At 42.1% G+C, this 14,658-nt stretch overlaps 1 protein-coding gene across 4 annotated transcripts in view; it reads right to left on the bottom strand.

The window, feature by feature from the left end:
* ARHGEF28 (Rho guanine nucleotide exchange factor 28) overlaps positions 1 to 14,658 on the bottom strand; it is a 263,498-nt gene that overhangs the window by 19,221 nt on the left and 229,619 nt on the right. For all 4 annotated transcript variants that reach the window (XM_036310652.1, XM_036310651.1, XM_036310653.1 and 1 more), the window contains 4 exons: positions 13,961 to 13,999; positions 13,816 to 13,863; positions 8,490 to 8,975; positions 6,880 to 7,180 (listed from right to left, as the gene is read on the bottom strand). In XM_036310652.1, coding sequence (XP_036166545.1) covers positions 6,880 to 7,180; positions 8,490 to 8,975; positions 13,816 to 13,863; positions 13,961 to 13,999 — 874 coding nt within the window. The remainder of the gene's footprint in view (positions 1 to 6,879; positions 7,181 to 8,489; positions 8,976 to 13,815; positions 13,864 to 13,960; positions 14,000 to 14,658) is intronic.

The raw sequence follows: 14,658 nt of genomic DNA, 5'->3' as shown, positions 1-14,658 counted from the left end.
CATGGGATGTAAAGCACAGCATAGGGAATACTATATATGGTGTCAGGGGTGTATTAGAATTATCAGGGGGATCACTTCATAAATTATATAACTGCTCTGACCCCTATTCTGTTCTGCTGAAACTAATATAAAATAATACAGCATGTCAAAAATAAACATATACTCATCTTACAAAAGTTTGAAACTCCCTTGATTCAGTGAGCTAGCTTGAGGCACTTGTCTAGCTGCCCCATATGAACCACCATCACACCGCATAGCTCTACTAGCTTTTCTTGACCTCTTTCAATGCCTCAGTCAAGTCAAGCTGTGTGGCACAAGCTCAGAGTTGCTTTCATTTCTGCAAAGTGTGCAAACCTTATCCTCCACTCATGTCCTAAATATTTATCAAATGTTCACTACATGCCAAACACTGTGCTTGGTGCTTGTGATGGAGCAATTAAGAAGACACACGGAGTTTTCTACCCTCATAGCTGATTGTATTGTGGGGCAGACAGACATTACGTAAATTATTACACATGCAATTAATTCCAATTACAGTAAGTGCTAATAAGAGGTGCTGCCCAAACCAGGAGGGCTATACCCTCCTCAATTTAAGTGGAGAAAAACAAAGTTAGACCACCTGTTTCAATCAATAAAGTTTTACCGGAACACAGATAATCGCATTCTTTACGCATTGTCCATGGTTGCTTTCGAGCTACATGGCAGAGTTGACTATATGCAGGAAAGACTTTATGGCCCAAAAAGACTAAAATATTCACCATGCGGTCCTTTAAGAAAAAGTTTGCCACTCTCTGAACCACATGGTCACATTCTTCATAGGGAAATATAAACTAACAGTCCTCAGCTGAACACTCCACATTTTAATCAAGCCCTAAAAATAGAATCTCCATGGTTGGGTGGACAAAGGGTGAGGAAGGAGACAGTCCCCAGATTTTGATCCATGGACAGGGTGATGCTTCCTTTACCAGTTTTGGATCACTATCCCACGAGTCATTGAGGCTGACAGGAGCATGCCTTATCCTTTAGGTATGTTTGGTATGTAAATAGTTACAAACCTCCCTTCCAGACCCAACCCTTAAATCACTTTGAGAATAAAAGCCACACTGTAGTAGAGCAGTCTAATATGTGGCCCACAGATGGCATGTATGTGTGTATATGTACAAGTGTGTAAGTGTGTGTGTTTTAAGCTAAGGATAATCCAAGGCCAGGCCTAATCTCTGGAATCTTTTGTACTCAGTGGACTCCCACTTCAGCAGCTTGTTCAAACCAAACTGGAGCCCAGGGTGGGGAGGAACAGGCAGCCACATGGCTGGCTGGCTGCCTCTGAATCCACCCACCTGCTGGTTTGCTCTCCCGCTGTGTCCTGGGCTCTGTGCGCTAGGCGGGATGGCCCTGGCCCAGTTGGCTCACACAGTCAATCTGCCCCCAGAGAACTATGCAATCAGGAAGTTGGCAGGCAGCACCAGTGGCTCACCAGGCTCTACAAGCAAATGGCATGTTTCCCTTTCCTGGTACAAAATCTGCAAAAGGAGAAAGTCAGTCATCTACACTATCAGTGAGAAAGATTAAAAGTAAGCCTTTGAGCCCAATCCATTATACTCTTGTCAAGATGTAGATTACTGAGAGCTAGCAATATTATGGTTTCCTTTAAAATGTTACCCAAAGTTTTAGTCAAGATCGTAGAAGATAAAGAGTTGCCCAATGATTTCCCAATTTTGACTTCTACAAACTCCCATAAATATATCTAAATAATAATTTGTTGTCATAACAAACGTTTCCAACCCTTCAGCTCTGGTTTCATTTAAGCAATCCAATATAAAGGCATCTAATATCCTTCCTGATCATAAAGAGAGCTCAAAATTCCCAAAGCTCCTAATGAAGGCCTTGGTTTGGAAATGCGGCCGAATGAATCTACAGATTCCATACTTGCTGCCCTAATTCCTATGAGTTGACACAGGCTTGATAACAGACACCAATGTCTATAAACATATAGACATATGTTTATCACAATTTCACTGTTATGCATTTTTGAAAAATAAAGTTCAACTCACTTTTCTAACCAAGTAAAAAAAGCTCACAAGGTAGGTAAATTATAGTTCAACTTTGGTATATTTATAAATAATCAAAGCCTTCATGACAACTAAAAATATTGCAATGAAAAAAATGTATCATCATTTTATCCTATGTTAAGGGTTAAAGTGTGCCCCCACTCCCCAATTCATATATGGAAATCCTAACCCCCATGACCTCATTAGAGAAGGCCCGAATCCAACATGCCTGGTATTCTTAGAGAAGATGCAATTAGGACACAGACATGCATGGGAAAGACCATTGAAGTCAAAGAGAAGAAACCTCAGTCTCAGACTTCCAGCCTCCAGGACTGTGCAGAAATACATTTCTGCTGTTTTAGCCTCCCAGTCTGTGGTACATTATTATGGCAGCTCCAGCAAACTCATACCGCCTTCTTGTCAAATACACCTTTGTCACTGAAGCTGACAGTACCGAATGCCAGTTTCAGTTTTATGGGAAATTGCCTAAAGGTCTTTGGCAAAGCTCCTTTCCACATAAATACGGTGCCATTTCTGAATTATGGAATAGTTGCAAAACATCAGAAATTATCATATACTCACTTCTTAAAGACTTACTTAAATGCTAACTACAACATGGCTTTTTATTGGGAAATTTTCTATTTTCTTTCCATATGTTAAAAAAAAAGTCCTTTAGAGTTCAACACAGCTGTCTGTATTTTTTTAAAAAGCATTGCCAAGATGAAATATTCTGAATACAATGCTTTGAATTTTGAAAATATTTTGATGGGCACCAAATTCTAATATGAAGCAAAGGGAAACACTCTTTTGGAATTCAAACATGAAGTTATTATCTTTTCCCAATATCTACATGACTAACTCATAAACTTTGGCTCTTGATTTAAATTGTTTCATATGCATGGCAAAACCATCATGCTTTACATTGAAGAGAAACATTTCAGGTAGCCTGCAAAAATTGAGGTAAGATAAAAATATAACTGAAAATGGGGAATAAGAAGATTTCAGATTAATTTTCATACCATGATGTGTTTTCTATGTTGATCAATGAAAAAGGCAAACATCATAAACGAACAGATGCACTGAGTAAATAGTTCTAGAATTCTAAAGCGAGAAGAAAAAAGAAAACCTCATAGGAATAAAGTGTTTCTTTGTTTGTTTTGCCTTTAAGAAGAGTAATGCAGTTGAGCATTTCATGGGGCCAATTACCTAGCAATTGTCCCACAGGGACTACGTTGTTTAAAAATTTCACATTTTCTGTACTCGTGGCTAGTGTCCCTCAGAGGAGTGCAGATTAAGTTCTTAGACTAACCGTCCCTTCCTCTATAAATAAAGCCAAATTCCAATTTGGATATCATATTCAAACATCCAAGAATTTTGTTCATGAAACAGCTTCCAAAACTGCAAAGTAAAGTTTTCTCAAGTGCTACCTCAAAAAAATATATACAAGGGGAGCTATGGGGGGGGGGGGGGGGAAGAGGAACAACTGTAATAATCTGAACAATAAAGACTTAATTAAAAAAATATACAAGTAACATGGGGCATCATAAGGCATCATTAGAGAAACCATCCTTACGAAAAGGTGTCTTCGGGCAGAGTGAAGATAACAGGATTTATGGTGTCTGAAGGTGCTCAGAACCCATGCAAGCATTGCCCACGGCAATCGCAAAGACTTAGAAAGATTTTCCAAATGCTAGTATTAAAGGGAGGGAGAGAAAGAAACCAACCACCCCAGCTCTTAATCTTGGCCATCCTGCTAGGCATTACAACCTGATTTCTTCTATTTCTACTCCAACTTCTCTAAAACGTCTGATTCCAAACCGCCTTCTAGAAATCAATAGTGTACAGGGGAATGATTAAGAGCATGGGCTCCAGAGCCCGTCTTCCCCAGGTTCATCTCTGGCTCTGCTACTTACTAGCTGTGTGACCTTGGACAAGTCACTGACCCTCCCTGTACCTCAGTTTCCCCTCTCAAATGGAGATGATCACAGAACCATCTCAGCGGACTGCGTGGTAAATAAGTCTCTCCAGGCGAAACCTTAGCGAGGAGCTTGGAAGTTGGTGTCACCTGTTGGTGGCGGTGGTGACAGAGCAATTCAGAAGCCAATCACCACCAGAGCACACGGAGCACAGTGAGACGTCTGGCGAGGCTGGGTTGAGCAAACCAATGAAAACTCCAGTCTAGGTGACAGCTAAACACATCTGAGAATTTTATTCACAGACAAACTTTTCCATTCGGCTTATCCTGTTCCAGAAATTCACATCTCCACTGATCTGAGCTGGTCATGCGCACCGAGTGCTGGACCAGACAGTAGAGCAAGCCAGTCCTTAAGGCGTTGCCTGAAGACAGCTGACCGTAGGGCCGGCCTACAGATACCTTCGGTGCAGCGTTAATTGGATCGTGCTTAAATGCACGTTTAACAAAAACACCGACAGGAACATGACAGACAGATTTTGTTACCCTGAACTTGGTGAGCTCTGGGTCTCAGGAGTGGGGACCACTCACCCAAAGACTCAGCGGCCAGGTGTGAAAGTAGGGACAGTGGCACTGCGCTGTCCTTGATGCCAGCACAGGGACTGTCCCCTCCGCCGGCACACCCTGAGCCTGCTCCTCCCAACCCAGCGCCGCCCCTACGATGATGCAGGGAGAGCACTGCAGGGTCCCGAAGACCAACATCGGGGGATTATTTTGTGCTACTTTCAATTACATGAGCTGTGAAGGCTCTGGCGAGGTTCGAACAATTTTATCTGGCCCTGACAAGCCTCTGAAGAACATATATCCAATTTTCATTCCACTTCCCTATCACCCCCTTATCTCTGACTTTCTTTTCTCTGCTCCAGGAACTGCTTATCACGCTTAAGTAAACAAATATAAATAGGGGTTTTTCAACTAGTTGCAAAACTCCATGCTTAACAGCACACACTGCATTTCTGACCTAATCCCTGCTTACACACCAGGATGTTCCAAGAGATTTAGGCCAAAGTTGATTTTCTTCTCCTCTGTCAATGGCCTGAGTGTCCTTGGCCTACATGGCACACAATATCTGAAGCAGAAGTACTTTTTCTTAGCATTTTCCTTGGCTGCGTCTAATTCCGAGCATGTGGAGGCCTGGTTTTGTATATAATCACTGTTTATTTCCTTAGTACATTTTCTATCTCCTGCAAGTGTGCTGCCAAATGTTTAAAGCTTTCTAGTTTGAAGCACAAGCCATAGAGAAAGATGGGAGATACACAAAAAGCAGGAGAGAAATTCTTCTTTTTAAACAAAAGCTGAATGTGGTTTAACTCAAATTGAGTTTCTGAATTAGGCCACAGCCAGTATGCAAAACCCCACCAACGAGGACATCTGAGGCACTGGACACGGCAAGGTAATGCGTCAGAGCAGCAAGGCAACATGTACCTAAAAAAGGTATTCTGCAGTGTGGTCACCATCATCCTCAAGGTGCAAAGTAATATATTAAAGTGGCTACATTTCATAAATGCTTCCTGACTCTTCATTTTATTCAATCCTAATGAGTATTCCGTTGTATATATTTTATTTAAAAAATATTTGAAATGATATTTTAAAGCAATATTTAACTCTCTCCTATATGCTGGCAAGAAATAAGAATGTTATAGCAGTGACTATAAAGAATGATCCACTGCTACAAATCAACATCTTTTGGATTAATAATTCAAATTAATAATAATTCAAAGAAGATTTAAAACTTTCCAGGGCTAAAAAGTTATCCTACTGACAAACTTAGAATCTGTAACAAGCATGGAAACAAGCCTGTGCCCAGTTCTGAAGTTCTATACGGCTGCTTGTTTTATGTTTCTGAAACATTTTGCTGTCAGTGATTTAGTTCACATCCACGTGGCCAACCATTTGTTTATTCTATTGCATGCCATCTGTTTTTTGGTAGAGAGGTTTCAAGTTCTTCTCATTCCCTACCTCATATCCCACGGAAAACAATTTATAACACACTTAGATTTAAATCTTTTAGATTCATGTAGAGTTGGTAACTCGAGCTGCCTTTCACTGATATTTGGCAAATGCTTTAATGGGATTAGCAAATTGTGTTATTATGAGGTACTTATGGAGACACAACACCATTTTTTTTTTTTTTTACAATGACAAATGATGTTACCAGTTTCATGTTGGACGTTTAATAGCAATACAGGTTTCACTAACGTTACAGGAAATTGCCCTGATAGACAATAAAGTCCTACCACAAACCCTGTCCATATCTTTTATTTCTGAGAGTCAACAAGTATGTGTATCTGGATGTGACAGGATCTACAGTGAGGAATAGATAGCAAGTTGCTTCACTTTTAAGAGAAAGAGAAAGTTATCATTTAACCCACAGCCCTGAAAACCCTGTCTGGTCCTAGCATCTTGCTGGCATCCTGTAAGCCCTCCAAACATGGTCTAGCTCAGTGGTTGGCAAACTGCAGCTCGCAAGCCACATGCGGCTCTTTGGGCCCTTGAGTGTGGCTCTCCCACAAAATACCGACTTCTGTGTATGGGCCACAAAGTTTCAATTGCACTGTACATGCGCGCCCGGACGTGGTATTTTGTGGAAGAGCCACACGTAAGGGGCCAAAGAGCCGCATGTGGCTCACGAGCCACAGTTTGCCGACCACTGGTCTAGCTTGTCTTGTTACTCACAAGTGGTGGCAGTCCCCAGACTTCCCCAAAGAAAAGTTTATGCCACAAACTCCAGCTCATCTGCACCAATTTATTCCCATTCTAGGCCCCCCCCCACTTTGATTTGCTTTAAAGAAGAGCCAACCATTGAGAGGCACAGCTTCTTGTTGAAACTATACAGATGATGCTTAAAGTGTTAATTACCATTTTGACAAGAATCCTCGCTGCTTTGGTGGAGGGGGGCTGTCTGCTGACAGGACTCAGCGGCTGTCCATAGTTCATGGTTTTCACCTGTGGGCTGAGAAACACCTGTCTTGAGGTCTACTTGATTTTCACTAGTCCTTTCCGAGTCAGAGTTAGATATACTGGGGGGACAAGTGGCGTCCTGGTGGATGGCTGGTGGAGTTGGTTTGTCGAAAGTGTTAAATGACATTTGTACTAAAGCATCGTTGATGAAGACTGAATTTTCATAATGTAAACTCTCAGATCGATTAAGTTCCATTACCTGTGTAAGAAAATAAAAAGAAAAACAACCAATAATTTCTCCAGGCATTTGAACAAGTTTTATCAAGTATTTATTCCTGGTAGAATTTAGCAGGCAACATTTTAATAAGAGTGAATCAAGAACATTACCCTTGACTCCTTCCTTCTAGGCCTTCTTTAATGAGCTAGTACCAAAAACTTTAATTCACTATGCACAGCATATCTTTAAAAAAACAAAACAAACAAAAAAAAACCCAGCCCTGGCCGGTGGCTTCGTTGGTTGGAGCATCATTCTGTACAAAAGGTTGCCAGATTTGATTCCAGGTCAGGGCACATACCTAGGTTGTGGGTTCCATCTCCAATCGGGCTGCACATTGGGGACAATGCATTGATGTTTCTCTCTCACATCAATGTTTCTCTCTCTCCCTCAAATCAATAAGATGAGGCTTAAAAACACACACAAGCAGTTGTGCTCTCTGCCATTCAAATGTTCCACTTTATCTTAAGAGAGAGCAGCATTTTAACTTTTGTTAAATAAAAAAGCTGAAAACATATTCATGCACACATGTATTTGCAATAAATGTAATTTAGCCTACTTGAAAGGAAATTCAGATGCAGCAGAATTCTCTTCTAAGCATATCAACTTTTACAGCATTACATACTATCAATAAAAAAAAAAAGCATGGATTTGCACATAGCGCAGAAAAGCAAACTCTTGGGACAAATGAATTGCCAAGCACGGTTAGAGAGGGTGCAAGTGGAACACAGAATCCTCGGAAAGGTTTTATTCTGCCCAGTCATTAGCTAGTAGACTCCTGTGAACCATTACTAGTGAAAGGGATTTTGAATTTACTCTGTCAACATGACAAAAGGAGCATAAGCACGGAATAGCAGAACAGTGTTATACTTGCTAAATTCAGGGCCTATACTACACATTAACAGCTAGCTGACCTACTAACAGGTAAGCCTGTATACAAGGCTAAGACCAGACCATATGAAGAGCGGCCTCCCCTACGGAAATCAGCATGCTCAGGTGGGGTGCCTCCAGGACAATCCTCCTCTTGCTGGGACAGCGCGATTCTGTGTTCATTCCCTTGGGTAAGAGCTCAACCTACAACGGGCCCAGGATCCCACAGGACCAAGGCCTTTCGCATTTCCATATTTCAAATCAAGACGCATGTGCACCGTCTGGGAAAGTTCCAAGCTTCTGCATATTAAATAACTCTCGTGAGCGCTTACACAAGAAGCAAAGAGACAGGACGGTGAGTGAGCCTGTCCCTGCGCGGCTGCCCTCCACACCGCCTGGGCAAGCTCTGAAGACCCATCCGTACCTCCTGGCTTCCTGGAGAGAAGGCCGCGGGAAGGCTGCTCTGCCGGCTGTGCTTCCAGCCGCCCAGCAGGCTCTGCTGGGCGCGCATCCTGCCCCTCTCCCTCTCCACCAGGCGCTGGCCCGCCCTCAGCTGCTCCAGGTTCTGCAGGTACTCCTGCAGCTGCAGGTCCAGCTCCCCGCGGCTCCTGCGCAGCTGCTCCTCCTGCGACTGGCACTCCCGCTCGCGCTCCTGCAGCCAGCTCTCCCGGGCCTCCTGCTCCCGCCGCTGCTGGTCGCACCTGCGCTGCCAGCGCCGCTGGTCCTGCTGGAACTGGCGCTGCAGCTTGGGGATGTCGGCCAGCTCCTCTCGCCGCTTCTCCAGGCTGCGGTGCTTGTCCGGGTCCTGGAAGGGGCTGCCTCGGAAGGAGGGGCCCGGGGACGAGCTGTCCTGCGGCTGGAGAAGCAGCCTGTGGATCTCGATGTGGCTGTCCTGGATGGTCAAGGCGGCCTGTGGGGCAGAGAGGGAGAGGGAAGGCCTCCATGTTGTCTGCACTTTGGTTGGAACTACCTCTCAACACAAAAGGCTTGACCGAATTCTACCCTCTTGCTATCGCTGTCCTTTTTCTCCGCGACCTCTAAAGGCCAGCCTTGGCACATCAGCTAGGCTTGTCTACACTTCCCAGTGGTAGGGCCTGGGAATTTATACACAAAAGAATAAAGCACAGAAGCAACAGGCACCCCCTGCTTTTGGAAATGGGGTTTGTTGCTGGGTTTTAGATAGCATTTCTGAATAAGAATTCAGTGCATAAATTCACAAGACTCTGCATTCCTGTGCTGAATCTCACGCTCTCTCAGAATTCATGAGAAGTTAAGAATCTATATAAACCCGGTAGTATCTTTTACTTGAGTCTCAAGCCAGAAATTACTTAAGCTACATTACATATATGAAGACATAAGAATAAAACTCGACCACTTGTAGACTTTTGGTAAATAACCTTTTTATAGTATGATGCCCAGGAATAGCAGTTAATATATTTAGAGTATGTAGGTGGTAAAGTTAGTCTCGTTACTGTTATTTCTTTGTATGATAGCAGGAAGGCCATGCATTAAGCTGAAATTCATGTGTTTAATAGTTGCTAACAGGAAGCTGGAATGGTTAAGGAAACATAGATACTCTAAAGCCCAGAGGATTACCAACTAGATTAAAAAAACATTTTGAGTTACGGTATCTGCCTGTGAAAACTTTGGCCACATCACAGGAAGTAACTGCCAAGATTTGGAAGGATTCCACAGGAAAAAAATATATCTGTGAATACCCTTGGAAGCTTTTAATTTTAAAAGTTCCCACTTAAAGTGCAAAGAAGCACAGAGGGGACTAATTGGAAATGGCCACATACTGGGTATGTGTGTGTGTTTTGACTCATTATGAGAAATTATTACTCTTTGAGGGGTAAGTTCACATTTTTCTTTCCTAAGAATTTTTAAAACTGTCCATGTAACAGATGCTGGGAGGATGGGGATTTGACCATTAGTTCTTTGTTAGATCAGCATACTTTTGAAGGTTAAAGGAGTAAGGTATATTTGAAATTGGTACTTATCTTGGAATAAGAGTCAAAAATGTATTCACTGGGGCCTTTTGAAATAAAATTCATGTTTTTAAATTTGAAAAGAATTCTTAAAATTTCAGAGCCACACAAACCTTTGATTCATGTATGTAAGAAGTTATTGCAAAGAGAACAATGATCACTGAGAATAGGTACTGGTTACTTTGATCTTTAAGTATGAGATCATAAGCCATTCAAGACTGTGAGGCCCTAGTGGGTAAACTGTAACCTGCACATCACCATTTAATTCTAACAAAAGCTCAGCCATCAGTCCAGTAAAACAAACAAAAATCCAATATTTCGCATGTCAAAACCACCATCAGCAATGGTAACGCTCATGTAAGGGTTGCAATTAGACTAAGTGCTACCATGAAGTATTCCTCACCTCTACTTACATTTCGGATAAGACCATTTTCTTCTTAGCAGAGAGGTAGAATTTGAAGATTGGATTGTATTCATTTTCACACTTAAAGGTGACATTGATAATTAGGACAGAAAACAGCACTTGCTTTTCAACTTTAGGGAAATGCCCAGTTCACTTCTCCTAATTTCTCTTTGCTGGAGTAATTCTGTGGCCGTTCCTTCCTGCTTTGCCAATACCTCATCTAACTCCGCTCTCCTAACACAAGCACCAAACTTCATTTTCATGTAATCCAAAAATGTTTCTGTAAAAGCTTCAAGCATGCATAAGAAACTCAGCTTCACAAGAGATGTCTGTTCCACGAACAGAAATCTCTCAGAGCCCGTATCCTGAGACCAGCTCAAAATCTTTGGTTAAGAGAATCCATGCTGCTTCAGCCTAATGAGTTGCAAAGATTAGACCATTTAGGTCACCTGGCTCTTCTGAACCTTGAACCCACAGAGGAATGCATTCAAAGTTGAAAAGAAGAGATATGACTTTGTGTTTTCATCAGGCAGCACACGCCAGGATACTCAATGTTCTTATCTCCCCAAAGGTAATGAGGATATATATATATATATCTGACTATATCCCCTCTCGTTAAAATGGAGAAGAATATTTGTTTTACATGACAAATGCAATCTCTAAGACCATCTACCCCAAACCAACATGTCTAATGTAAGACAGTAAAGGCAGTCCCACTAAATCTGGAACAAGACCAGGATGTTAATATTACCACTATCACTTAATACATTTTCAGAAGTTCAATCTAGCCAAAGCAGCAAGCCAAGAAAGTAAAACTGATATAATTATTAAAAAATAGCCATAATAACACTACTTTCAAATTTTTACTTTCTATCTGGAATATTCCAAAGAATCAACAGAAAAACTATCTATACTAACAACAGAGGAATATGCAAATTGGCCAGGATGCCCTCATGCAACAACCAAACAGCAGGCAGCGTGGGGTGATCAGGCTGGTGGGAGGGGGGGGAGGAGGGGGGACAGTGAGGAGCAACCAGGCCAACACGGGGTTGGGGGGGTAGTTGGGGGCAACCAGGTTGGCAGGGGGGGCAGTGAGGGATGACCAGGCCAGCAGCAGGGGGCAGTTGGGGGCAACCAGGCCAGCAGGAAGGGGCAGTTAGGGGTGACCAGGCCGGAAGGGAGGGCAGTGAGGGGTGACCAGACTGGCGGGGGGGGGGGCACTTAGGGGCAATCAGACAGGCAGGCAGATGAGCAGTTAGGACCAGTGGTCCCAGATTGTGAAAGGGATGTCCAACTGCTGGTTTAGGCCTAATCCCCGGAATCAGGCCTAAACTCACAGTCAGACATCCCCCGAGGGGTCCCGGATTGGAGAGGGTGCAGGTTGGGCTGAGGGGACTTCCCCTCCTCCTGCACGAATTTCGTGCGCCGGGCCTCTAGTTAAAATATAAAATTCAATGAGTGGCCGGTTACAAAATAAACATATAAAAATCAAGACCCTTCTTATCAGCAACCACCACTGGGGAAGCATAAAAAAAATATTCCTTTCACAATAGGAACAACGAGACAAACATCTAGAAATAAACTTAGCAGAAAAACAAACAAACAGTACCTACTTGAAGATAATCACAAAGCTTCCCAGCAGAGCATGAAATAAGAGATGACTAACATGTTCAAAGACATGAGTATTAATCATTGCAAAACTGCCAATTCTCCATAATTGAATTCATAAATACAGGGTGGGGCAAAAGTAGGTTTGTATGGAAAATAATACAAGAATAAGTAATAATACAAGAATAAACTGTTTTGAGTACTCAGAACAGTAAACGTACTTTTGCCCCGCCCTGTATAATGAGATTTTAATTAAACAATCTCAGTAGAAAGGAAAAAAACTTGTTAGTCACTCAAAAACTCTTTATGAAAAAACATACAGATAAGCATAGAAAGTAATAACAGGAAACTGGCACTGTCATATATGTAAATGTAACCCAAAACTTGAATAATTAAGACAGTGGCACAGAGCAAGAATCGGTAGATGATCAATGGAACATGAGAGAAAGAAGTCTTGATGCAGTTGAAGTACAAATAAGAAAAAGTCAAATGTAGCATGACTTTATTTTTGTTTTCTGGTGAAAACTTAAAAACAGACAATTTTATTTTATTTTCATATTCAACAGCTATGAGATAGGAAGTATGACTGGTAATAAACCAGTAGGAAAAATGTTTGATCTTAACAGTCACCCAAACAATTTAAATTAAGATAATCTGATATCTTGACCAATTTTCAAACTGAAAAGTAGAGAGGGGTATTGATTAATTATTTTGACAAGGTCTATTAAAAAACTAAAGAAAATGTCCCAGTAATCTAAGGAAACACTCAGATATCTTCAAAGAAATTAGTGTATAAGGATAATACTAGAGTGTTGTTTATATAAATGTATTAATTATGAGGAACTGGGTAAATAGCTTTAATAGACTGGAACATTATGTAACCATAAAAACTGTGCTATAGAATAACCGCTGATGACACAGAAAGGTACATGTTGCAAGACTCTATGTGAAATGATTCTAAGAAACAGGAGGGATACACACCAACATGACATTAGTAATTCTGCCCGTAGAATCACAAGTTATTTTATTTGTACCCTACAAATTATCCTACAAATTTATGTACAATACAACCATTGCTTTTCTATCATTTTAAAATATTTTTTTAATTCACAAATTAAGCAATTAGATGCATTCAGCCTTTCTTGTGTGTGCCCTAAGAGACCATCCAAACCTATAATTCTCAACGCAAGGACGATGCTATGTCTGTCCTTCCCGGACAGACGGCACGTCACCTGACAGCAGGCTCTGTGGTCCTTCTGCCTTCGTGTGCCAGCACAGCGAGAGCACTCAGTACATGTTGGGTGGATGAACAAACCAAAGAACGAAGCAGCATATGAATTATTTAACTGCTCTAAAGGCCCAAGGCCAACATGTGGAAGTGAAAAATGTTTAGGTGTGAATTTAAGTTTTCAGCAGAAAATGTGAAGTCTGCTACACTCACCTAAGAGTTTCACTGTAGACTTCAAGCCAGGTCATAGTCATCAGTATTTTTTAAAGATATGAACTGTTTTATGGTTTCAGAAGAGAACGGTATAAAATGCAGTAGTGGTGTTGCCCTGTGATTACAAAACCAGGTGAAGTCCAACACACCTCGCTGCGTTACAGTGGGGGCTGGCACTCTTGTAAGATCATTTGTGAGGACCACAGAGCCTCACAAATGTTCTAGTTTTTAAAGTCTGGGAATCATCAAATAAAGTGAAGTGCATTGCGAGAAACATTCACAGGGTCAAACATTAGAGGAGCGTAGTTACCTGAAGGCTGTATAAGAGACGGGTTAAATTCTGTATCGCTTGTATAATCTGAAAAATAAGATCCTAAGTGTCAAATTCTGGAAAAAGCATTTATATCCACAAAAGAAGAGAGGATGGTGGTGTGTTTAAGGTATGCATAACTCACCTCTGACTGAGAGGAACCTGGAAAACTTCTATATTCCTCCTAAAATACACAAAAGCATAAGAAAATGAATAATCACTCCACTTCTGAAAAGCTGCTCTGTAGTGTTCCCAAATGTATGGCCTCGGGTAAATCTCTTCACTCTCTCTGGGATCTTCTATGGTGGGTGACTCCGTCTCCCCCCAGAAATCAAAGCCTAGAGAGCTAACAATCACGTAATGGAAGCCCTCTCTGTGCAAGCTTGGTATTTGAGATGCAAGCCATCCTTCCGCCCAACCATTCCCTAAAACTACAAAGGATGATGGCAAGGAAACACTGCACACTCTCGGTAAGAGACAAGATTTGCCATCACAAACCACTGTAAATCGAGCTCTCTTGTGCCGAGTGAAGTTGTCTCCCAGACCAAACTGGCCGCTAGCATTCTGGATCCAGATTTGGAAGTGAGAGAGCATCATGCCTGGTCTCTAGCTCCCTGTCTTAATGTTTGAGATTCACAGAGCCCAACAGCCAGGAGTGGGCAGAAGGAACCAGACCCAGAGGCGGCCCAAAGGGGAGCACTTAGCTGACCTGCTCCAGATCCTGCCTCTCCGAGTTCCCTGGGCCCTCCATGCTCATAGAACCATTACAGCAGAGGCCATAAATGATACGAGGAGGCACCACCTGCCCCTGGGATGGGGTCTCTCTACCCACACAGTAAGGGT

The sequence above is a fragment of the Myotis myotis genome, unplaced genomic scaffold (assembly GCF_014108235.1).
Source record: "Myotis myotis isolate mMyoMyo1 unplaced genomic scaffold, mMyoMyo1.p scaffold_m19_p_5, whole genome shotgun sequence".
NCBI lineage: Eukaryota > Metazoa > Chordata > Mammalia > Chiroptera > Vespertilionidae > Myotis > Myotis myotis.
This window is presented reverse-complemented; position numbering and strand designations above follow the sequence as displayed.